A 26,441-nucleotide genomic window follows, 5' to 3' on the forward strand; every position below is an offset into this window, starting at 1 on the left:
TTTATACTTTTAAAATAAGTCCATTTACCTTATATCTTGAACGAAACGTGATTTTCAAATCCTCTTTGAACCTAAAATGCGGCAGAGCTTTGATACTCAGCAGAACTTAGAGAGCAAGAATTTGAAATTTTAGTAGTACTTGGAGAGAAAATTTTCGAAAAAAATATAATTGTGTTAATTTTGGATGATATAGGTGTGGTATTATGGGTAGTGATGTGAAAATTTTATCATAATTCGTTGATAATAATCATTCATAATTTCGAAATGTTCTTACATAATTTTGAGATGCTCCTTCTATAAATTTCAAGATGTTTCTTCCATAATTTCGATATACTCCTTCCATAAATTCGAAATGTTTCTTCCATAATTTTGAGATGCTTCTTTGTCGAGTAAAAATTGTCTTGCATGTAATATTTTCTTCCAATTTGATTGATATCTCAACCTTAATTTTCGAAATTAATACATATTGTTGGAATCGAGAAAGAGTTTAGAGGGGGGATGAATGAACTCTTTCAAAATTTTTGATTTAAAAGCTACAATAGCTTGTTCTTGAAAATTTGAACATCGATTAATTAAACCGAGTTTGATTTTCAAACCAAGCGGAAGACACTCGAAATAATACTTCGTAGAAACCGATTAATGATTTTTGTAAAGCATTTTAAATATATTCAAGTTGAATGAGTAAAAATGTTTTAGTTGAAACATTTTATCAAACGTTGGTATGCAATATTTTGGTATTTGAAAAACATATAAAATGCTTCAACAATGCATCTTTAAAAAACAACGAAAATGATAACTAAATGCAATAAATAAATATGCACAAATCTATTTATGGATGTTCCGAGATTAACAACTCCTACGTCACCCCTTATTCCCATTGGGAAGGATCCACTAGAAGACTTTGATTTATACAACACTTTGTACAAACCCATTTCAATTTAGGACTTATCTCTTGCCTAATTGACTCCTAGCACACTCTCGATTGTAGGCCGCAACCTCACCATTTGCATAATGTTTAACGTCTCTTATGCCAAGACTACAAACACAATCTTTAATGTCTTTGTGCAAAGACTCACTCAACTAAACTTTGAAGTTCAACTCTATTGTATATGTGTGAGTGATTGTGTGTGAGGAATTTATCCTTTAAAGTGTACATCTCAAATGTATCCTCACACAAGAGCTTGTGCTCTCAACTAGCAAATTTCTTCATGATAACTACCAATGCTTTGAATCCCCTTGCAAAGCTTTTGTTTGATCTTCAAGATGTTGTATTTATAAGCTCCAACAATGATATATACGTTAGACACAAGAATATGACTGTTTGGAAAGTTTCTGTACTGTTTCTGAAATTGCAACGGTCAAATTCGACTTGCTGGACATTTTCTCGAGCTTAAACTAGTTGGTCAATGGTTCAAACTGGCCAGCTGATCAGTGGTTGAAAACTGATCAAACGGTTGAACTGGTCAGCGGTTGAAACTGGTCAGCATCTCAACCGCAGCTCAACTGGTGTGCTGCACAGAACCAGTAGCTTCATCACCATTTATCAGCATCTTAAGCTTCGATTCAGACTTTGACTTCTGAAGATGATTTGCAGATAATTGTCTTATCTTGCCAACACTGAATCGCCTCATTCCAATTAGCGAGCTGAGAGATATGATCAAAATACCATAAATGCTCATTGTTGTTTTCGTGCAATCAGTTTGGTCATTCAGCAACCGGTTTGGCCTAGATACCATTCGATTTTGCCCAACTGACGTGAGATACGACTTGTTACAAATTGGGTTTTCTGATCATAAGAATTGGCGGATTGTCATTTGAATCATACATCTGAGCAATATGGGCAAAATACTAACGCTGCTTGTTTTGAACCGTTTGCAGAATTCGAAATGTCTTGTCTCCACTTCAATCAGCAGTTTGACTTAGATAAAATTCGAACTGGTCCGACTGACCTGAGATATGACTTGTAGATAATTGAATTTCATTCCAACCGTTTTGGCCTTAGGTCATTCCGATCTCTGTTTTGTAAGATATGCTCAAAATACTGCACCTCGCCAGAATTCAATCTTTTGCGAAATTGAAGTTCCAGCTTCCAATTTGAAGTAGCAACTTCACACTTGAGTAAATGTGTTAGAAACACAATAATAAGTTTTGTTATCATCAAAATCAAGATTGCTAGTGTTTCTGCAACCAACACATATCTTGTACTGAGTTTCGAATTTCATATATTTATTGGCTTGAAATTTCAAATATCATGTGTTATTTAATATTTATCTTGTTGCACATCATTTTTTAAATAATAATAATGTGATATTAATATAACTAATAAAAATGTATTATACCTTTATTAATAATGAGAATTATTAAAATAATAATTTTATGATAAGAAATAAATATCATATCTGTTGTGAAAAAGTAAAAATTTATGGTAAAAAGTAAAAATCTCAAACTCTCAAAATTTACCAAACTACACACTTTATAATATTTTTTTCTCTACTCAATTGTGATTTTCTTCACAAATGAGAGATCTATTTATAGGAAATCTTTACAAATAATCCAAAAATAAAATACATCATTACCTACATCATCACACACTAATTTTCAATATTTACAACTCTTATTTTCAACATTCAAATATTCCATACACACATTTTAAATATATTTTTCAACACTCCCCCTTGTGATGATGATCATAATGATTGTCTTCATTACGTGTTTTTATACTGCCTCGTTAAAAACCTTACTAAGAAAAACCCATTGGGATAAAAACCATAGTAAAGAAAAAGAGTGCAGTCACGTAAACTCCCCATGATGTTGACATGAACAATTTTTCACAAATTTTGAAGATTGCGCATCCCAATATTATATATATGCTTTCTGAATATTGTCGTAGGAAGTGCCTTTGTGAAGAGATTTGATGAGTTTTCACTTGATTGAATGTGACGAACATCAATACATTTATTCTTCTCTAGCTCCTTGGTGAATGCGAAGAACTTAGGAGGGATATGTTTAGTTCTGTCGCTTTTTATGTATCCCTCTTTCATTTGAGCAACACATGCAGCATTATCTTCATATAGTATCACAGGCTTCTCGTCGAATGATAATCCGCATGAGATTTGAATATGTTGGGTCATTGATTTTAACCACACACATTCACGACTTGCTTCATGTAGTGCAATAATTTCGGCATGATTTGATGAAGTTGTTACGAGCGTTTGTTTCTGTGAACGCCAAGAAATTGCAGTGCCTCCACGAGTAAAAACATATCTAGTTTGGGAACGTGCCTTGTGTGGATCAGATAAGTATCCAGCATCGGCATAACCAATTATACTTGGATTAGCATCTTTTGAATACAAAAGTCTCAAATCTGTCGTTCCTCGTAGATAACGGAATATATGTTTAATTCCGTTCCAGTGTCTCTTTGTTGGATATGCACTAAATCTTGCCAACAAATTTACGGCAAAAGATATATCAGGCCTTGTACAATTTGTAAGATACATAAGTGCACCGATAGCACTTAGATATGGTACTTCTGGACCAAGAATATCTTCATCTTCTTCACATGGTCGGAATGGATCCTTTTCTATGTTTAATGATCTAACAATCATTGGAGTACTTAAAGGATTTGATTTATCCATATTAAAACGTTTAAGGATCTTTTGTCTATAATTTGTCTGGTGAACAAACATTCCACATTCTTTTTGTTCAATTTGTAAACCCAGACAATGCTTGGTTTTTCCAAGATCCTTCATTTCAAATTCTTCCTTCAAGTATGACACAACTTCTTGAATTTCCTTATTCGTTCCAATTATGTTTAAATCATCAACATATACAGCAATAATTACGCATCCGGATGTTGTTTTCTTAATGAAAACACAAGGGTATATTGAATTATTTACATATCCTTTTTTCATCAAGTGATCACTTAGTCGATTATACCACATTCGACCGGATTGCTTTAACCCATATAATGATCTTTGTAATTTTACAGAATAACATTCTCTGGGTTTTGAACTTTGTGCTTCAAGCATCTTAAATCCTTCAGGGATTTTCATATATATATATTACTATCAAGTGATCCATATAAGTAAGCTGTAACAACATCCATAAGACGAATTTCTAAATTTTCAGATACTGCCAAGCTAATCAAATACCGAAACGTAATTGCATCCATCACGGGAGAATACGTTTCTTCATAATCAATTCCAGGCCTTTGAGAAAAACCTTGTGCAACAAGTCGAGCTTTATATCTTACTATTTCATTTTTCTCATTTCGCTTTCGAATAAAAACCATTTGTATCCAACAGGTTTTACACCTTCAGGTGTAAGGACTATAGGTCGAAAAACATTACGTTTATTTAGCGAATCCAATTCAACCTAGATGGCTTCTTTCCATTTTATCCAATCCTGCCGATTTTTACATTCACCAAAAGATTTTGGTTCATGATCTTCATTATCATTTATGATGTCGATTGCCACATTATAAGAAAATATATCATCAATTTCTTCTATATCTTTTCGGTTCCATATTTTTCCAGTATTAATATAATTGATAGAGATTTCATGATTCTCATCAGTTTGTGGTTCTGACAGAACATTTTCATCATCATGTGTTTCTTCAGGAACATCATTCTCTATTTTGTGATCATCATGTGTTTCTTCAAGAACATCATTATTTATTTTGTGATAATCGTGTTTTATCCTTGGAACCGACTGGCCTTCCACGCTTCAGACGTTTAATGACATCATGAGTATCTTCAATTTGTTTATTCGGAATTTCAATTCGAGCAGGGGCATTTGCAGCATGTATATATGATTTAGTTACCCCTTTTGTGTCTGCAAATGCATCTCGTATTTGATTTGCTATTCTTTGCAAGTGCACAATTTACTGTACATCTTTTTCACATTGTTTTGTTCTTAGATCCAGATGTAACAATGATGATACATACCATGTAATTTCTTTTTCGGTATGTTTTTGTTATCCCCCTAACATTGAGAAGATTTCCTCATTAAAATGACAATCAGCAAAACGTGATGTGAACACGTCGCCTGTCTGAGGTTCAAGATATCGAATGATTGATGGACTATCATAACCGATATAAATTCCAACCTTTCTTTGAGGTCCCATTTTCTTTCGTTGCGGTGGTGCAATAGGCACATACACCATACATCCAAAAATTTTCAGATGAGAAATGTCTGATTTTTTTTACCATGCAAGCTGCATTTGAGAGTATTTTTTATATGCACTTGGTCTGATGCGAATTAATGAATCAGCATGTAAAATTGCATGTCCCCATATAGAAATAGGGAGCTTTGTTTTCATAATCATTGGTCTAGCAATCATTTGCAGACGTTTAATCAATGATTCAGCCAATCCATTCTATGTATGTACATGAGCAAAAGGATGCTCAACAATGATTCTCATAGACATACAATAATCATTGAAAGTCTGGGAAGTAAATTCACCAGCATTATCAGTCTAATTTTCTTGATTGTATAATCGGGAAATTGATTCCTCAATTTTATTATTTGAGCAAGTAATCTTGCAAATGCAACATTTCGAGTTGACAATAAACATACATGTGACCATCTGCTGGAGGCATCAATCAATACCATAAAGTATCTGAATGGTCCACATAGTGGATGGATTGGTCCACAAATATCACCCTGAATACGTTCAAGAAACATTGGTGATTCAGTTTGGATTTTGGCTGGTGATGGTCTTATACTAAGTTTTCGAAGAGAACATGCTTTACATTGAAACTTATTATTCTGAAAGATCTTCTGGTCTTTCAGCGGATGACCATGTGTATTTTCTATAATTCTTCGCATCATTGTTGAATCAGGATGTCCCAATCGATCATGCCAATTGGTTAATATTGAAGAATTATCAACTACCATGTTTGATTCAATCGGACTTATATGTGTATAATGCAATCCAGTAGGGAGCATTGGTAGTTTTTCAATCACATATTTCTTTCCTGATTTATATGTGATAAGACACATATATTTCTCATTTCCTTCATTCATTGTTTGAGTATCATACCCATGGAAATATATGTCATTAAAACTCAACAAATTTCTTTTCGATTGTGGTGAATATAAAGCATCATTGATCAAAAATTTTGTACCATTAGGTAACAAAAATTGTGCTTTACCACATCCTTTAATCAAGTCTACAGGACCTGATATTGTATTCACCGTTGTTTTTGTTGGTTTTAGTTCCAAGAAATATCTTTTATCTCGGAGGATATTGTGCGTTGTACCACTATCGGGTATGCAAGCTTCAGCTTTGCTCATAGCATTTTCCATTTTGAACTTCAAAAAAATATGCAATGAAATAAAATTACTGGCAATATATATTTAAATATAACACATATCATAATTATACAATAAAACATTATTATATGAATACATGAAAAATAAATTATTGTTCATTTATAATCTACCACTATATTGTTCATTTTCAGAGAAATCATTGAGAAAATTTACATCATCAATATTGTTCATTTCTATCCCACCAACATATTGATCATTTCCAGAGAAATCATTCATAAAATTACCAGCATCAAAATGAGTTGAATTACTCAAACGGTCACTGCGTTCAGTGAAGTTGGTCTCCTTTTCTTTCCCCTTTAATGAATCTTTATAAAGTTTACAAAGATGCTCAGGGGCTCGACAAATACGGGACCAATGTCCTGGAGTACCACATATGAAACAAGAACTTTCATATCTCTTTGAGTGATTCTCATTAATACTTGTATTCTCATGATGCCTTTTCAATGGTTGGTTTGGGACGCTCTTTGGAGATGAGTTATAAAAATAACTATCTCTATTGTTTTCAAAACCACGGCCTCGACCACGACCACGGCCAATTCCACGTCCACGTCCACGACCTCGACCTCGACCAAAATCTTGTCTTTGAATTTGATTTTGGTTTTGAGGTTTAAATTCATTTTTACTTACAGCATTTACTTCTGGAAATGCTGTTGATCCAGTGGGTCGGGACGGATGATTTCTCATTAATAGCTCGTTGTTCTTTTCCGTCACAAGAAGACAGGCGAGAGTTCAGAATATCTCGCAAATCCACGTACTCTATATTGTTGCTGTAAAGTAATATTTGATGCATGAAACGTGGAAAATGTTTTTTCAAGCATTTCCGATTCTGTGACTTCATGTCCACAAAATTTTAGCTGCGAGATTATTCGATACATCGCTGAATTATAATCACTGACTTTCTTAAAATCTTGGAATCTTAACATATTCCATTTATCACGGACGGTCGGAAGTATAACTTCTCTTATATGTTCAAATCTTTCTTTCAATCCTTGCCACAAAGCCATGGGATCTTTTTCAATTAAATATTCACATTTCAATCCCTCGTCAAGATGTCGACGCAAAAATATAATGGCTTTTGCCTTTTCTTGTGATGTCGATATGCCATTTTCTTTTATGGTCTCACTTAGACCCAATGACTCAAGATGCATTTCTACATCGAGAATCCATGGCATATAATTTTTCTCAGTGATGTCGAGCGCAACAAATTCGAGCTTTGTTAAATTTGACATGGTGGTACTAAAAAAAAATTACGATGCATTTTATTAGTTAATGAATATTGCAATACAAAGTAATGGATAAACAACAAGTACAAGCATTTGTAAAAATAAAGAAAACACATGAGGAGGATATTCTCCGATAAATACAAGACTCGTGAGTATGATAACCAAAATAATTAAAAATAACCTTGAGAAAGCCATCTTCTTTTTTCTTCGAAAAATTTGGGACCTGTTCTAAAAAAGTCGAGGTATTTCGAAGAATAATTTTTAGAGAAGAAGAGAAAGTTGGAGTGATTGAAAGAGTTTGTGAGATCATATTTATAGGACAAAAACTAGCCGTTTTTTACCGTTTATGACCGTTGGTGTACAAAAAAAATAAAGGTATGTATTTGTATAATTTTATGGTAATAATATGGTGTATATAATATTAGTCATGTTTAAATAATTATGTATATCATATCACATTATTATAATAAAGTGTCATAATTTATTTTGTTTAAAAATCTTATAGGCTTTTATACTTGTCGTATCTCTTACCGGGAGTGTGGGATGTCGTCTTACATCCTCCCAGGAATTATAACAAGTTTTCGAAAAATTTATTTTTATTATTTCTAATAATAACATTATATTATATATTAAATATATACACAATATATAAATAACAGTAAAATAAATATTATTACTTTTGTTACCTTTTTCTTCTGTTTGGAGCTTGGAAAAGTATGGAGGACTTTTACAGCTTCGTGCTGATAACGTGTTGTGAAAAAGTAAAAATTTATGGTAAAAAGTAAAAATCTCAAACTCTCAAAATTTACCAAACTACACACTTTATAATATTTTTCTCTCTACTCAGTTGTGATTTTCTTCACAAATGAGAGATCTATTTATAGGAAATCTTTACAAGTAATCCAAAAATAAAATACATCATTACCTACATCATCACACACTAATTTTCAATATTTACAACTCTTATTTTCAACATTCAAATATTTAATACACACATTTTAAATATATTTTTCAACAATATCGATAATTACAATGATAATATTAATTATAAAAAAATATTAATTGAATTAAAAATATAAAAGATATAGAAAATGAGATTATAATATTATTAATTATAAGGAAAAAAATTATTGATAGTAAATAATCCAAAATCGTTATTTGATTATTTTTGTTCCAAGATATAAAATTAAATAAGTATTAAAAATAATTTTGGAAATAACAAAATTTTTGGAGTATCAGAGAGGACATTATCAATTTTATTGATTTAGAGACTGAAATTTAACATTTTCAGTAAATTTGAAAACATAGAGATGTATTAACATATCGTTGTAAAATTAATTTATTTAAGAATCATAGAGCACTTAACCTTCAATTTATCGGGACTGACAATTATCCAATTTAAAAACAAATCCACCAAAAAATGTTATCCGACATAATATTCCTAATCTTATCAAAAATAAAATAATAAATAGGCAAATTTTTTTTTTTGTTATATTAGCGTTCCATATGAAAAATAATATTTAAATTATTAAAATTTGAAATATACACGATTAATATAAAATTAAAAAAGACAAATATCCGAAATGAACATTATAGTTTTCCCAAATATTACGACATCAAAAGACATTCTACCATCCACTATCATCGTGGGGACACTTTCTTTAAAAAGTGTATCTCATGTGAGACCGTCTCTTAATATGTGAGACGGATCAACCCTATAGATATACACCATAAAAAATAATACTCTTAGCATAAAAAATAATATTTTTTCGTGAATTACCCAAATAAAAGACACGTCTCACAAATACGATCCGTGAGACCGACTCACACAAGTTTTTGCCTTCTTTGAATCTAAATTTTCGGTAAAGACAAGATATCACAAACAGTTAAGTCATAATAAAAATAAAATAATATCTGTACAGAATTTTAAAATTATCAAAATATATCTTTTTATTTAGTCTTTTATTTCGTTCTTTTTTTTCATGAAAAATTCAATTTACGCAAAAAAAAAAAAAAAATTTATTACAAAATCAGAAATTTTTAATTCAATTTTTTAACAAGAATATATTCTTTATATACATAATACATATCCATAGGCATGCATATATATGATTGCAATTTAGAACCAATTTCGTAGCCCACCAAATGACCAAAAGCAGGCTTAATCTCCCATAATACAGGCAAATGCACCTATCTTTGACATAATACAGCAGTTTCATCTTGACAAAAAATGGAAAACATCCCTCAACGTAATTACACCTTCGACTCGTCGGCTGGACGCCTCGACTATAATAACACGACGTGTATCTGAAAGCGTGGAAAAAATGGTATATTTAACTTTGTATCATTTCATTACTTCATTTTTAGGAATTTAACGTTTGAAATTTAGAGAAACGAAGAAACAAAAAGACGCCGACCTGGTTCAGATAGAAGTTCCATTACCCTGTACAAGGAATCAAACCTTGTGCATGTTTGTAGGCGATCTCTACGCACATCAGCAGTAATTTCTATTGCCTGTCCAATTCATAATCCCACTGATTAGCAATCAAGAGAGGACGAAAGGGTTACTAACTTGCTATAAACGCAAGTCGTCGGGCAACGTTAACTGCAAGAATTGTTTCCATGTTTTATGCAATCCAAGACCATAACATAATAGCCTTTAAAATATATTTTATTTCATTTAAAAATCTACATGGAGATTGGAGAAACATCATGTAGAATTGAATTTTTTTTCGGAAACTCGTTATGAAGAAGAATGGAAAATGTATGGTTAAGATGATTGACAACTGAACTTAACATCTTAAAATGCCCATAGGAAAAGTTAGGACTTACTTGAGATATAGTCATATGATTAAGCTGAATATGTGTATACATGCTATCCTTTGCTAAGGAGATAATATCACTGCATTACATGGTACCATGGTTTTAACAAAAATACAAGAAACCAAAGTGTAGAGAATTAAAGAGATGATGTTCGAAAATCCAATTCAAGTACATATGGATTACCTTCTAGAGTAGATATCTACAAGGTTACCCCCATCATCAACTATGGGTATAGAACTTATTTGAGCTGCGGTTACAAAGATACACATGATCAAGTTAGGAATCCACTGTATTCAGTAATAAAAATAAAAAATTTATTGTATATTTTATGCAGAGGTCAGAAAGTATGCCGAATAAGAAAACAATATTTGTTCATAAATACTGTTCCCATAGAGCTAGATGTGGTTTACTTGAACGAGAATCGAATTGTTATATCCAGAGTGAACAATGTTTGGGCATGACTTAAGTGCACTCAATACCATTTCATTGACGAGGAATGCAGAAAAATAAAATTAATTTCACCTTCTAGTAACATCGTAAGAGCAGCATTAAGAGAATCACTGAGGTGCAACGTCAACAATGGACGATCCATTGTTCTCAAAAATTCCTTTGCCCATGTTCCTAGTGGTAGGTAACCAACAGGTTGCTGTAAAAGAGTCAGATATCCGAGATGGTGCTTCAAATGCCTGCACACATCTAGAATTTCAAAATCACAGTAGTTGTCAAAATGTATACATATGTTAAGGCAAAGAAGTTTAGCAAAAGAATAGAATTTTCACTAACTTCCCGATACGTACGTTTCAAAACTCCAGAGAGGCATGCTATGTGCAACAAACAAGGGCACAATCCATTCACTAAATGTACAACTGGAATGGCGGAAACGTTATTCTGTATAATTCTTGAAGCAGCGTCAGCTAAAGACTCATCAGGACCAGCCTGTAGGTTGCAAATAAGGAGGGAACACATAGCAAATATTTACCCACATGAAACTTCAACTGAAATAACATTTACATGGATTAAAGGCATTCTTTCACGGGGCATCAAAGTCCTAAGTACATCTCTGTGGTGTTGAAATTTCCAGCCTTTCCAAGAAGATACCGTTTGTCTTCCAAGATCTTCATTGGCAAAAATTGCACGATTACTGTGAAGCTGCAGGAGTGGAGGAAAATCATCTTTCATGAAGACAGATGTTAAAAATAGCGTTCGACATGACAAAATATGTACAGAACACCTAATAGCACAATTAGTGGCGAAAAGCTAGTTATACGTATGAGGCTTCTGCTAGCTAGGATGCATCAGGTATATTAAAGAAAATGGGGGATCAGCAGCATCCAGGGTAATATTAGGAAGGTAGAAGTCCAATGCCCATTAGAAGATTCAAGAATTTTAACCAGGAGAATCCAAAACCTTTCAACTGATCTGAGGTTAAAACTTGAGAAAAATTCATGTACTATTTCTAAAAGTCAGAGTAAAATATTGTTAATTGAGATATTGTAAATGGAAAGAAAAATGCATCAGCAAAGATACAAAAGCACAACATGACAAAATATCAAGTTTCATGACAATGATGAAATAATGACCAAAACACTTAATAAAGGATATTGAATGAATGAAACTCCAACATGCAGGACTAAAATAATGTCCCATAACTGGGCTGTGTGTGTATAGAATCCATTCCAAGCTAGAACTGGAGAGGAAAAACAAAAGGCTGATGAATAATATAAAGTGATTCAATTAAATTTGACATCCATTTTTTCGGGATTCATAATTTTTGGTATGCCTGGATGATATAGATGCCCCTCACCTCACCTTTCACTTCGCTCCATGATCCAGCGGGAGTGACTAAAAAAAATATTGCAGAATAAAAATGATCTGGTTCATGGCCAGATGAATGAGCTTCCAGGAGCTCATAAGGGTGTTGGATTACCGATTATCTGCACTCACGATGGCCGGATATTTCCAACATCTTAAAGATCAAGATATACTTCAATTTATATATAATATATCCCATGTTGTCCAAGAATAATCCTATGACATGGAAAAAAGGGGATATCGAAGCAATGCATGTTTCTGTTTTTGTCCTGCAGTTCATAAGCAAAAGCCGCAATTTTCAACACTATAGCAAATATGAATACATAAGATCTACAATGAAATTGTGATCATATGTCCTCCATCGCAACTAATTCTCAAGTACTAGGTGTAAAATCTACCTGAAGTAAGATCAAAATAAAATCTGAAGCCGTCAACATTCCTGCCACCTGCCTGTTATGTTCATCCCACAAAGGCACAACTCTGAGCCCCTAAAATAATTTGATAAACAGCTTCGTAAAGAAATCGTGAAGCCTGTAACAAAAATATGGTTAAAAAAAACTTTATATGTTACAACAAGGCCAACATACTAAAATAACAACATTTCCGGCCTTTGTAAAACAATAGGTCATCCAAGAAATTGGTAAATTTGTTTCACCTAGTGATCAAGGAACCCCACTCACACACATGGATCCAGAGAATGAGAGAGAGAAAAAGGGAGAATGGATATTATTCTCTTGTGGTAACTCAAAATTTAGACAAGATAGCCAAATGAAATAAAGATGTACTGATAGTTTGCCACGCGCAGTGTGAGGCCCAGTTAAATAGTTTTCAAAAGTTTTAACTAAATTAGTCTGCCATTTTAAAGTAACATTAGGTTTGTGGCTAAGGCATGAAAATATCATGGAAGCATCTTCAAACTTCGGGAAGATAGCATATCCCATATAAAATCTCCAAAAGCCAATACCTCATCATACATAACATGGAAGGCTTGTTTCACATCCACTTCAACATCCAATAAAAGGACCTAGACTTCAAAGAAATATCACTAAATTGAAAACTGTAATGCAGAAAAATTATAAAAGGCGTAGTAGAAGTCAAAGCAATTTAGTGCAAAAAAATTATTCCAAAGAAAAAGCCAAAGGCATTCAAACCTTGCCTGAGTTCGGGATTAGCTCATAAACTGCAGCAGATAACAGATGCATGGATAGAACTTGGCGAAGAATATCCATATCAGCATCTGATAATTGCAAAGCTGGTTCAATAGAGAGATTGCCAGAAGAACCCTGGTTGGTGTTAAACGAATAACCGTCAATTGTGACAAAAATGAGATGCCAATATTTATTCAGCTCTAAAGTAAAAGAGGTTCGTACAATCTCCTATATATAGGAGTAGAAATCGTGATACAAAACAAAGAAAAGACTAAAAACTGAAATGTCAAATACAAGTTCATGGGCCAATGGGCCATTGACGTATGGGCCAATTACATCATATACCAACACGCCCCCTTCAAGCTTGGAATAGATTCTGGACACCAAGCTTGGACAATAAAAACCGATGTTGATCAGTGCCTAAGCCTTTGGTAAAAATATCAGCAAGTTGATGCGAGGAGGCCACATGTGCAGTGCGAAAGCAACCAGCTTTGATCTTGTCACGAATAAGGTGACAATCGATATCGATGTGCTTCGTGCGATCATGAAACATAGGATTCGCAGCAATGTGTAAGGCAGCACGATTATCACAATACAACGTTGCAGGTTCTATAAGTAAAACTCCCATATCAGATAACAAACCTTGGATCCAAATTATCTCGCACGAGGTGGTAGCCATGGCCCTATACTCGGCTTCGGCCGAAGATCGTGAAACGGTGCTTTGTTTTTTAGTGCGCCATGACACTAGAGAATCACCTAATTTAAGACAGTAACCTGTTAACGATCGACGAGACATGGGGCAGGAAGCCCAATCCGAGTCACAATAAGCTGACAACCTCAAGGCACTGTGAGCAGATAGGAAGATGCCCATACCAGGAGAACCTTTGAGATATTTAACAACGCGCATGGCAGCAGCCATATGTGAGTGTTTAGGTGAGTGCATAAATTGACTCAACCGTTGAACTGCATAACATATATCGGGTCGAGTAATGGTGAGATATATCAGCCGTCCAACCAATCGTTTGTATGAATCTGGATCAGCGAGTAAACCATCTGAAGTGTTGGCGGATGAAGGAGGAAGTAAGAGATCGAAGGCATGGGAGGTAAGCTTCTGGTGTTGCTCAGTGGGTGTATCAAAAGGTTTGGCACCCAAAACCCCGACATCCGCAAGAAGATCCAAAACATATTTGCGTTGGTTTAGGAGAATGCCACTGGTGGAACGTGCTATTTCAATCCCCAAAAAATATTTCAGAAGGCCAAGGTCACGAAGCTCAAGTTTGGAGTGTAAGAACTTCTTCAAGACAGCAATTGCATCCAAATTATTTCCAGTGATGACAATATCATCAACATAAACCACTAGAAGAGTAGTGGTATGAGTGTCATGATTGGTAAATAAGGAATGATCATGTTGAGATTGTACAAAGCCTGCGTCATTCATCACAGCAGCAAACTTTTGATTCCATTGTCGTGAAGCTTGTTCAAGCCCATACAAGGATTTGCGAAGACGGCAAACTTTAGTCCGCTCTTGATCGTGATAGCCGGGGGGTAATTGCATAAAGATTTCCTCATCCAAGTCCCCTTGGAGAAAGGCATTGGCAACATCCATTTGAAACAAACTCCAACCCCGGATGGCTGCTATGCTAAAGAAACAACGAATGGTAGTACTTTTAGCTGTAGGATAGAATGTATCATGGAAATCAATTCCAGCTTGTTGTGTATAACCCTTAGCCACCAAACGTGCTTTAAACTTATCAACATCTCCATTGGGCAAGAATTTCAGTTTATACACCCACCGGCATCCAATTGGCTTGGCATAGGGTGGTAAATCAACAATATCCCATGTATGGTTAGAGTCGAGAGCCCGCAGTTCTAAATCCATTGCATTCTTCCACCTAGGATCCAAGATAGCCTCATGGTAGGAACGTGGTTCAGTGACAGCAGAAAGTGCAGTTAAAAAGCTTTGATAAGAGGAAGAAAATGATGAGTAGTTGAGATGATTGGAAATGGGATAGCAGCTGGAATTAATATAGGCATGAGATATGGTGGGGCAAGAAAAATCCCTTGTCCAGATGGGTGGCTGAGAAAGCCGAGTGGATCTCCTCAATGGAAGTGGATGTACGTGGGCTGTATCTGAGGGTACATTATCAGAGTTGGTTACTGGGACAGAAGTAGAGGTGGAATCATCAGACAAGTTTTGACCTTCCAGTGGGGAAGAATCAAAGAATGGAGTGGATTTTGGAAATGTAAGGTCTGGATGAGTTTTAACAGCAAAAGGAAAATGAGACTCATGAAAAACAACATCCCTTGACACAAAGAATCTCTTGGTGTCAAGATCCATCACTTTATATCCCTTTTGAAGAACGGAATAGCCCAAAAACACACAAGCCGTGGCTCAAGGATAGAATTTGTGAGGGACATGCAGGGATGTGACATAACAAAGGCAACCAAATACTCTCAAATGAGCATATGACGGAGCCTTGCCAAAAATGACATCAAAAGGAGTCTTGTTGGCAATAATTGGGCTGGGAGTACGATTTATAATGTAAACGGCGGTGAGAACACAATCTCCCCAAAAATGAAGAGGAATAGACGATTGAAAGTGTAAAGCCCGAGCCAATTCAAGAATATGGGGATGTTTTCGTTCAACTACCCCATTTTGTTGAGGAGTATATGGACATGAACTTTGATGCAAAATGCCAAGTGACGTAAACAACAGCCCACACTCAAGTTTAAAGAAATCAGAAGCATTATCGGTTCGAATGGTTTTAACTTTCGAGGAGAATTGAGTATTAACCATGACAAAAAACTGGTTTAGAAGTCGAAGAATGTCAAATTTGGATTGCATAAGGTACGTCCACGTACCTCTAGAAAAATCATCTACAATCGTTAAAAAATATTTCTCTCCATTGTAAGTTGGTGTTCTAAAAGGACCCCAAATGTCCATATGTACCAGTTCAAACAGATGAGAAGTTTTAGACAAACTAAGTTTAGGAAAACTTAATCTTGTTTGTTTTGATTTAGGACAAATCCCACAATGAGGTAAGTCTATGTTTTTGGACAGAAAAGGTAACAAATGCATTCGAGAAAGGGGCATATGCCCCAGTCTTTGATGCCACAAGTCATGAGAAATCAAGGTACAAGAAATGAAAGTATTACACTGTGGTATATTAGATGCTGTATGGTGTTTAGCTCGAGCTTGAGGTAGCTGGAAAGGCTGGGATGGTGCTGTTGAGAGGTGGTAAAGTCCATGTCGTGCTCTACCAATCCAAATTATCCTCCCACTTTTGTGGTCCTGAAATGTACAATAATGAGGATAGAATGTGACATAGCAATCATGGGATTTGGTTAATTTTGAAACGGATAGGAGGTTGAAATGAAAGTTGGGAACATAGAGTACATCATGGAGTAGAATGTTGTCTAAAATGGCCACAGACCCTTTTGCATTTACTAGGAGTTGATTACCATTTGGCAACCTTACGGAACTAGGGGAAAAACACAAAGATTTAGCATTACGTAACAACGAATAGTTACCAGTCATATGCTCATTAGCTCCTGTATCAATAATCCAATCTGTAGGAGCACCTTCATGGAACTGTCCAGCCATGTTACTGTTAACAGCATTGGCATCTGATGCTTGCTGAATTTTAGCAGCAGGAGTTGTTGATGAATGCAGAGTGGCACCCCCAAGTAACTGTAATATCTCAGCATATTGAGCTGGTGTGAAGCTCGAGCTAATCCCTGTATTGGTCTTTGGTGAAGGTTCGGTGATTTCTCCAGCCACATTGTGAGCCACAGCCCTCATCTTGGGTTTGTCAAAATCTCTACTGAATCGTTGAAAGTTCCCTTTGCCCTGCTGTGGTTTATGCAACCTGTGACCAGGAGGATAGCCTACCAGTTTAAAACAATAAGCTTTAACATGTCCATTCAATCCACAATGTTCACATGTAAGTACACCTTTCCTTCGCTCATCGCCTCTTCCTTGTTTTGCATAGAAAATAGAAGTCGGTTGATCAACTGAGGACAGTGATCGATGAGATTCTTCTTGAGAGAGTAACGAAAAAGCCTGATTAACTGTTGGCAGAGGCATCATCATCAAAATCTGGCTGCGAACATGCACATAACTCTCCTTAAGGCCCATCAAAAATTGCAACAACCGGTGTTGCTGATCATGTTCAATATATCTCCTTGCTGCTGCACATTCACACGATGGCAAGATTACCAAGGAATTATATTCATCCCACAGCTGTTTCATCCTACAAAAATACACTGAAATTGTGTTGTTTCCTTGAGTCAACCTCCCGAGCTCTCGGTGAATAGAGAAAATTCTTGAACCATTCACTTTGTCAAACTGATCTTTCAAATCTGACCAAACCGCGGAAGCATCACTAGAGTATACAATTCCACTAAAGATATCTTTCGAAACAGAGTTCATAATCCATGACAAAACCAACGCATTACATCTTTCCCACTGATTCAATGTAGCATTTCCCGCCGGTGGTCTTACACATGTTCCATCGATAAATGCTATCTTATTCTTAGCACGAAGTGCAATCAATATAGCACGACTCCAAACACCATAATTTTCTACTCTTGTCAATTGTTCACTAACAATGGTCATACCTGGAGCATCCGATGGATGCAAGAACAGAGGATCGTTGAAATTAGCGTTGTTGGCCATGGATCTGCTGATTCGGAGCTGCAAGGAGGAAGCGTGAAAGGAGAAAAATGCAGCGCTCAACGAATCTCAATCGATTGAGTTCAAAATCAGCTGCAATTCAAGCTAATTGACGGAAAGAGAAGGATTTCCCGATCGTTGCTCTGATACCATGTTAAACGAATAACCGTCAATTGTGACAAAAATGAGATGCCAATATTTATTCAGCTCTAAAGTAAAAGAGGTTCGTACAATCTCCTATATATAGGAGTAGAAATCGTGATACAAAACAAAGAAAAGACTAAAAACTGAAATGCGACTGTCAAATACAAGTTCATGGGCCAATGGGCCATTGACGTATGGGCCAATTACATCATATACCAACAGTTGGCCGTCGAGAATAGTGCACAAACTTTTAGTGGTTCAACCATATCAACAAAATGATCTGGGATGCATAAAATTTAAAAGACTGACCACAGAAAGCATTGCTTTGTCATTTGCTCCACTTGTACTAGGCTGAAAGGCTTCAGCGTTAAAGTCTGGAATCATGAGCTCTGTTCCACAGACGAGAACTATGTTGTTTACCGTTCCATACTCATCTACATCACAAATTTGCTGCTGATCAACTTGCCATGTGCCATCAACCAAAAATTTATACTGCATGGACACGTTAAGAACCAGAAAATTACATTCCTTAATAATTTGTAAAAAAAAACAAGAAATTTTCCAGTATTAAAGCAACTATAAATCCACTGAATACAATTAAAAATGCAGAATGACTAAGTCAGTCAAGAAAAATTACAACTTTGAAAATTCTAAGTGAAAATATTTCAGTCTAAGGGGAAGCAGAACAAAAAATAATTTGGTTTCGTTTAATTGCCATGTTATTACACACATTGCACAAAACAAGCAATTAAAAAAGTTATACACACTTAATATCTGACATCAATCGATAGTCGTCCCATAAACATCATTCATATTGTCTACCATATATCATATTAAACGAAAAGGCTTAGTTCAGCTTCTCCATCGAGCGAAACAGCCTTCACAAGCCTCTCCACGAGCACACAACACCAAGAGGCTGAAAAACAGGCACTTGGCTTAACAATGTCCCTGCCGTCGTTACAATAAATTAAAATCCTAATTAGCTCTAGCAAATACTTTTATACCTGATAACAACCAGGTGGAACATCGATAATTCTCTGGAAAACAGTCGCAGAACCGTCAATTGGAATCATTTGTATCCTCTTGCTCCAACTATAAACACACCAAAAAAACATAATTCAGCACACAATTCAACCAAAATAGCTGTAATCTAATCACCTCAAAAAGGGAAAAAATTTCAAACTTTATATTCGGCCCAAATTGTATAAAAATTTCTCCCCGTTTCCAGCAATTGAGTTTCTCAGTTAGCTCTCTCCACACACCCAAACACAAACATGAGCACAAACACAAGCTCAGTGAAATTTTGTCAGCAAGAAAAACAATGGAATATCATGAATACCCATTAAAGGAGCCAGAGAGAAAGACTTCACGACCTCCATAACGCCATGTGAACGGGGTTTGCACCATCCTCGTGTCGCAATCTGCAATTGCCCACCAAAATGCAAAATATTTATACCAAAAAAATTACGAACTGAATCATCAAACTTCTTTACGTTATTGCATTACAACAATTGTACAGTAGTAGCAAAGCTGTAGTCCGAAAATCAGACAAGTCCAATGCGAAATCCGCCGGCTTAAACAAAAACAAAAATTAAGGTAAACCCATCTTCAAATCAATTAATTAAACAAAAATGGTACGAAACCAATCGAAAAAACAAATTTTTTAATGCGGGTCTCCTCGAATTTTCCGGGGAGAGTGTTTGTACCTTTTACATTAGAAAATTTAGAACGAAAAAGAGACAGGATTAATTAACAACGCGGGTCGGTGTCACGAAGAAAAAAGTGGAAATTCATGGAACTATTGATAATGAGATATCATGAAATTGTGAACGCTTCATTTCTTCGATAAAAGGAAAGCACGAATATAAAAAATATATTTTTTTGAATGAGAACAATTTATATTTTTTTTACAAAAATAAAAAATAAAAAACAAGACTACCTAATTATTTATCATGATTTTTTTCTAAAAAATATTTGAAGATGGAGGTTCTACATGGATCTATACAAGTTTTCGAAATCGTTCGATACAAGCCATTATTTTATTATATTAAAGTAATGTTCGTAAAAATTTATTTTAAGTGTTTTCTAACTTTTGATTTGAGCCATATATAAAAATTGTTTCTTGAGCTTCCAAGTTAATTGGAGGGTTTATAAACGGTGAAAATATATTTGGTGAAATCGTGAAAAGAAAATGTTGGATTATTATTATTTATTTTTAAGATTTTATATTAATATTAATATTCTAAAAGACAACTTTTTCAATAAATTTCTTATATTCAATCAGAGACGTGTATCTCAAAATATGCCTAAAAAATATTTATTTGTATGTGTTAAAAATAAAAATTTACGATAAAATAAATTCACAAACTCACAAAATATATTACACACTTTATAAAATTTTATTCGCTCAATTGTGTATCTTCTTCACAAATTACGAGACTTATTTATAGAATCTTTTGAAAATAATCTAAAACTATTACATTATTACATACATCATCACACACTAATTTTCAATATTTTCAACTCTTATTTCAACACTCCCCATTGAGATGATGATCATGATACAATGATTGACTTTATTACGTGTTTTTATATTTCATCGTTAAAAATTTTACTAAAAAAAATTATTGAGATAAAAACCATAGTAAAGAAAAAAAGAGTGTTGTCACGTAAACTCCTCATCATGTTAACACGAACGATTTTTCATAATTTTCGTAGATTGCGCATCCCAGTGTTATATATATGATTTCTGAATATTGTCGTAGAAAGTGTCTTTGTGAAGAGATCTGATGAGTTTTCACTCGATTGAATGCAACGAATATCAATATCTTTATGTTTCTCAAGCTCTTGAGTGAATGCGAAGAACTTAAGGGGAATAGTGTTTAGTTTTGTCGCATTTTATGTATCTTTCTTTCATTTGAGTAACACATGCAGCATTATCTTCATATAGTGTCACAGGCTTCTTGTCGAATGATAACCCGCCACTACAAAAAAAAGTGTTTCTAGAAGCGGTTTTTGAGGAACACTTCTAAAACCGCTCGTGCAAATTGAACAACAAAATCGATTTTACTTAAACCGTTTCTATTTCCTTACTTTTAGGAGTGGTTGCATAACCGTTTCAGTTGCGCAATTTTTAGTACCGATTTGTATCAACCGCTGCTATAAATTATTCCTATTGATTTAGCTATTAGAACCATTCTGGAAAATACTCTAATTGAATATTTTTAACAGTGGTTTCACAAAACCGGTGTTGTGGACCGCCCTTATAACTCTGTTTTTTAAACAATCGACAATGCTTTGAGAAGCTGTTGTCATATTTAGCGACGGTTTTCGTAACTACCGTCGCTAAAATTCGCGACGGTTTAACACAAACCGTCGCTTTTTCAAATATGTGATGGTTTTACTGACAACCGTCCCTATATTTAACGACGGCGTTACTAAACCGTTGCTACATTTAGCGACGGGTAAAGTCAAACCGTCGCATGTATTCACTTAGCTACTGTTTCACTAAATCCGTCGCTAATATTAACGACGGTTATAGCTTCACCGTCGCTAAATATACCGACTGTCACGAGATAAACGTCGTCAAAGTTAAATTTTGAAAATCCGCCATAAATAGCGACGGTTTGAAAGTAACCGTCGCATGTATTCACTTAGCTACTGTTTCACTAAACACGTCGCTAATATTAGCGACGGTTATAGCTTCACCGTCGCTAAATATAGCGACTGTCACGAGATAAACCGTCGCCAAAGTTAAATTTTGAAAATCCGCCATAAATAGCGACGGTTTGAAAGTAACCGTCGCTATTAGCGACGGTGAAACCATTAGCTGTCGTAAAATTTTCTATAAATACATCCCCTTCCGATCAATTATCTTACACCACTTCACAGTACTTAACTTTTTTCTCTCTTACACATTTTTACCACTTCACAACACATAAAATTTTTTTACACTATTTTAGTTTGGATTTAATGTAAATTTTTTCCCTTTAATTTTTGGTACATTTTTAAGTGCTAATTAAGATCAGAAATTATGTTATCATAGTAATAGTAATATTGTAAGTTTTTTAGATTTATTAAATTTTTTTATTTTATTGAAAATATTAGCGACGAAAATCATGATATAAGTGTCGCTACGTTAGCGACGGAATGTATGAACAAATTGCCGCTAGTTTTAGCGACGGTTTTTGAATTCCGTCGCTAAATTTGTAGACGACGTTTTTTAATCTGTCGCTAATTAGCGACGGTTGTAAATAAATCCATCGCTAATTTTGTAGGCGACAGTTTCTCTACAACAACGAAAAAAACCGTGATCGATAATGGGTACGAGCATTATCAAACCACAACTAAAATAAACAATAGAAGCAGTTCTTCAACTTGTACCACCGGTTCACAAAACCGCTTCTATAAGATATAAGGTCATCAATAAGAGGAGCGATTTTTCAACCGTTGGTACAAGTGCTGGAGCGGTTAAAAACCGATCTTAAAATTGAAGAAAACCGCTTCTGTAGGAGTATTTTTTTGTAGTGCGCGTGAGATTTAGATATGTTAAGTCATTGATTTAAGTCACACACATTCATGGCTTTCTTCATGTACTGCAATAATATAGGCGTGATTTGATGAAGTTGTTACGAGTGTTGTTTCCGTGAACGCCAAGAAATTGCAGTGCCTCCACGAGTAAATACATATCCGATTTGAAAATGTGCCTCATGTGGATCAGATAAGTACCTCGCATCAGCACAACCAATTATACTTTGATTGGTATCTTTTGAATACAAAAGTCTCGAGTCTGTCATTCATCGTAGATAACGAAATATATGTTTAATTCTGTTCTAGTGTCTCTTTATTGGATATGAGCTAAATCTTGCAAATAAATTTTAAGCAAAAAATATATCAGGTCTTCTACAATTTGCAAGATATATAAGGGTACCAATTGCACTTAGATATGATACTTTTGGAACAAAAATAACATCATCATCTTCACATGAACGAAACGAATCATTTTCTATGTTTAATGATCTAACAACCATTGAAGTACTTAAAGAATTTGATTTATCCATATTAAAACGTTTAAGGACCTTTTCTATATAATTTGAATGCTAAACAAATATTCCACATTTTTTTGTTCAATTTGCAAACCCAGACAATACTTTGTTTTTCCAAGGTCCTTCATTTCAACTTTTTCCTTCAAATACAATACAACTTCTTGAATTTCCTTATTCGTTCCAATTATGTTTAAATCATCAACATATACAACAATAATTACACATACATATATTGTTTTTTTAATAAAAACGCAAGGGCATATTGAATTGTTTACATATCTATTTTTCATTAAGTGTTCGCTTAGCCGATTATCTCACATTCGACCACATTGCTTTAACACATATTATAATGATCTTTATAATTTCACAAAATAACATTCTTTGGGTTTTGAACTTTGTGCTTCAGGCATCTTAAATCCTTCAGAGATTTTCATTTGTATCCAACAGGTTTTACACCTTCAGGTGTAAGGACTACAGGTCCAAATATGTTACGTATATTTAGCGAATTTTATTCAACTTGGATGGCGTCTTTCCATTTTATCATGTCTTGTCGATTTTTACATTCACCAAAAGATTTTGGTTCATGGTCTTCATTGTCATTTATGATGTCAAATGACATATTGTAAGAAAATATCTCATTATATTCTTTTATATCTTTTTGGTTCCATATTTTTTCAATATTAATATAATTGATAGAGATTTTAAAATTCTCGTCAGTTTGTAATTCTAACAAAACATTTTCATAATCATGTGCTTCTGTCGAAATATTATTCTCTATTTTATGATTATCGTGTTTCTCTATGCATTTTCTTTTTCAAAGATTTTTATCTTTGGAGTTTGGAACCAATTGGTTTTCCATGCTTCAATTGTTCTATGATATAATGAGTGTCTTCAATTTGTTTATTTGGAATTTCAATTCGACCAGAGACATTTACATCATGTATATATGATTTAGTTATCTTTTTTGTGCCTGCAAATGCATCTGGTATTTGATTTGCTATTCTTTACGAGTGCACAATTTTTTGTACGTCATTTTCACATTGTTTAGTTCTTGGATCCAGATATAACAATGATGATACAGACCATGTAATTTCTTTTTCGATATGTTTTTTTATCCCCCTAACATCAGGAAGATTTCCTCATTAAAATGACAATCAGCAAAATATGTTGTAAACACATCACCTGTCTGAGGCTCAAGATATCAGATGATTGATGTGCTACCATAATCAATATAAATTCCGATCTTTCTTTGAGGTCCTATTTTTGTTCGTTGAGGTAGGTGCAATAGGCACATATACTATATATCCAAAAATTCTCAGATGAGAAATGTCAGGTTCTTTAACAAATGCAAGCTGCAATTAGGGGTATTTATGATATGCACTTGGTCTGATGCGAATTAATACGACGACATGTAGAATTGCATCTCCCCATATAGAAATAGAGAGTTTTGTTTCCATAATCATTGGTCTGGCAATGAGTTGTAGATGTTTAATCAATGATTCAGTTAATCTATTTTGTATATGTACATGAGTAACATGATGCTCAACAGTGATTCTCATTGACATACAATAATCATCGGAAGTCTAGTAAGTAAATTCTCCAGCATTATCAAGTCTAATTTTTTTTGATTGTATAATAGAGAAATTGATTCCGTATTATTTGAGCAAGTAATCTTGCAAATACAACATTCCGAGTTGATAATAAACATATACGTGATCTTTTGGTGGAGGCATCGATCAATACCATAAAATATCTAAATGGTCCACATGGTGGATGAATTGGCCTATAAAAATCCTCCTGAATATGTTCAAGAAACATGGGTAATTTATTTTGATTTTAGCTGATGATAGTTTTATAATAAGTTTTCCAAGAGAGCATGCTTTACATTAAAACTTATTATTTTGAAAGATTTTTTGGTCTTTCAGCGTATGACTATGTGTATTTTCTATAATTCTTCGTATCATTTTTGAACCGGGATGTCCTAATCGATCATGTCAAATAATTAATGTTGAAGAATTATCAACTACCATGTTTGATTCAATTGAACTTATATATGTATATTGCAATCTAGTAGGGAGCATTGGTAGTTTTTCAACTACATATTTTTTTCCTGATTTATATGTGGTAAGACACATATTTCTCATTTTTTTATTTATTGTTTGAGTAACATACCTATGAGAATATATGTCATTAAAACACAACAAATTTTTTTTGCTTTTGGTGAATACAAAGCATCATTTATCAGAAATTTTGTACCATTATGTAACAAAAAATGTGTTTTATCACAACCTTTAATCAAGTATACAAGACTTGATATTGTATTCACCATTGTTTTTGTTGGTTTTAGTTCGAATAAATATTTTTTATCTCGAAGAATAGTGTGTTGTACCACTATCAGGTATGCAAACTTCCATGGGATTAGTTCCTTGTTTAGCTTTGTTCATAGCATTTTCCATGTTTGAACTTCAAAAAAATATGCAATGAAAAAAATTACTGACAATACATATGTAATTTATTGAAAAATATAACACATATCATAATGATACAATAAAACATTATCATATGAGTAGATAAAAAATAAAATATTTTACATTTCTATCCAACCAGTATATTGATCATTTTCAGATAAATCATTTAGAAAATTTGCAGCATCAAAATGAGTTGAATCACTCAAACGATCACTGTGTTTAGTGAAGTTTGTCTATTTTTCTTTTCTCTTTATTGATTCTTTATATAACTTACAAAGGTGCTCGGGGGTTCGACAAATATGAGACCAATGTCTTAAATGTCACATCTAAAACAAGAACTTTCAAATCGTTTTGAGTGATTTTCATTAACACTCATGTTCTCATGATACATTTTTAGTGAGTGGTTCGTGACGCCTTTTTGAGATGAATTATAGAAGTAACTATCTCGATTTTTTTCAAAACCACGACCGTGACCATGACCACAATCACTTCCATGTCCACGACCACGATCTCGACCAAAGTCTTGTCTATGATTATATTTTGTTTCCAGGTTTAAATTCATTTTCACTTGTGACATTTACTTTTGGAAATACTGTTGATCCAATGGGCCGGTACTGATGATTTCTTATTAGCATCTCGTTTTTCTTTTCTGCCACAGGAAGACATGCGATAAGTTCAAAATTTCTTGCAAATAAACGCGCTCTATATTGTTGTTGTAGAGTTATATTTGATGTGTGATAAGTGAAAAATATTTTTCCAAACATTTC

At 34.1% G+C, this 26,441-nt stretch overlaps 2 protein-coding genes across 11 annotated transcripts; both read right to left on the reverse strand.

Annotated features, from left to right (window-relative positions):
• Positions 1-9,665: 9,665 nt before the first annotated feature.
• LOC140822935 (sucrose nonfermenting 4-like protein) lies at positions 9,666-19,987 on the reverse strand. Of its 10 annotated transcripts, none has more exons than XM_073183937.1 (14): positions 19,868-19,987; positions 19,535-19,582; positions 19,166-19,253; positions 18,471-18,653; positions 13,346-13,477; positions 13,159-13,218; positions 12,593-12,682; positions 11,394-11,531; positions 11,180-11,318; positions 10,905-11,078; positions 10,566-10,629; positions 10,392-10,461; positions 9,977-10,073; positions 9,666-9,866 (listed from the first exon to the last, which is right to left on the reverse strand). In XM_073183937.1, exons 2-14 carry the CDS (start codon positions 19,546-19,548, stop codon positions 9,775-9,777), a joined length of 1,341 nt encoding a protein of 446 aa, XP_073040038.1. In that variant the 5' UTR covers positions 19,549-19,582; positions 19,868-19,987; the 3' UTR covers positions 9,666-9,774. The 10 variants fall into 10 exon arrangements, 9 of the variants coding, with proteins under 9 accessions (XP_073040038.1, XP_073040033.1, XP_073040039.1 ...); XM_073183932.1 differs by having other exon boundaries at positions 19,501-19,582; positions 19,868-19,986; XM_073183938.1 differs by lacking the exon at positions 19,868-19,987 and adding an exon at positions 19,679-19,861.
• LOC140822934 (uncharacterized) lies at positions 16,534-18,149 on the reverse strand. The gene is made up of 2 exons (XM_073183929.1): positions 16,874-18,149; positions 16,534-16,634 (listed from the first exon to the last, which is right to left on the reverse strand). The coding sequence occupies exons 1-2, from the start codon at positions 18,018-18,020 to the stop codon at positions 16,600-16,602; spliced, it is 1,182 nt and encodes a 393-aa protein (XP_073040030.1). The 5' UTR covers positions 18,021-18,149; the 3' UTR covers positions 16,534-16,599.
• Positions 19,988-26,441: the final 6,454 nt, after the last annotated feature.

The sequence above is a fragment of the Primulina eburnea genome, chromosome 2 (assembly GCF_022965805.1).
Source record: "Primulina eburnea isolate SZY01 chromosome 2, ASM2296580v1, whole genome shotgun sequence".
Taxonomy (NCBI): Eukaryota; Viridiplantae; Streptophyta; class Magnoliopsida; order Lamiales; family Gesneriaceae; genus Primulina; species Primulina eburnea.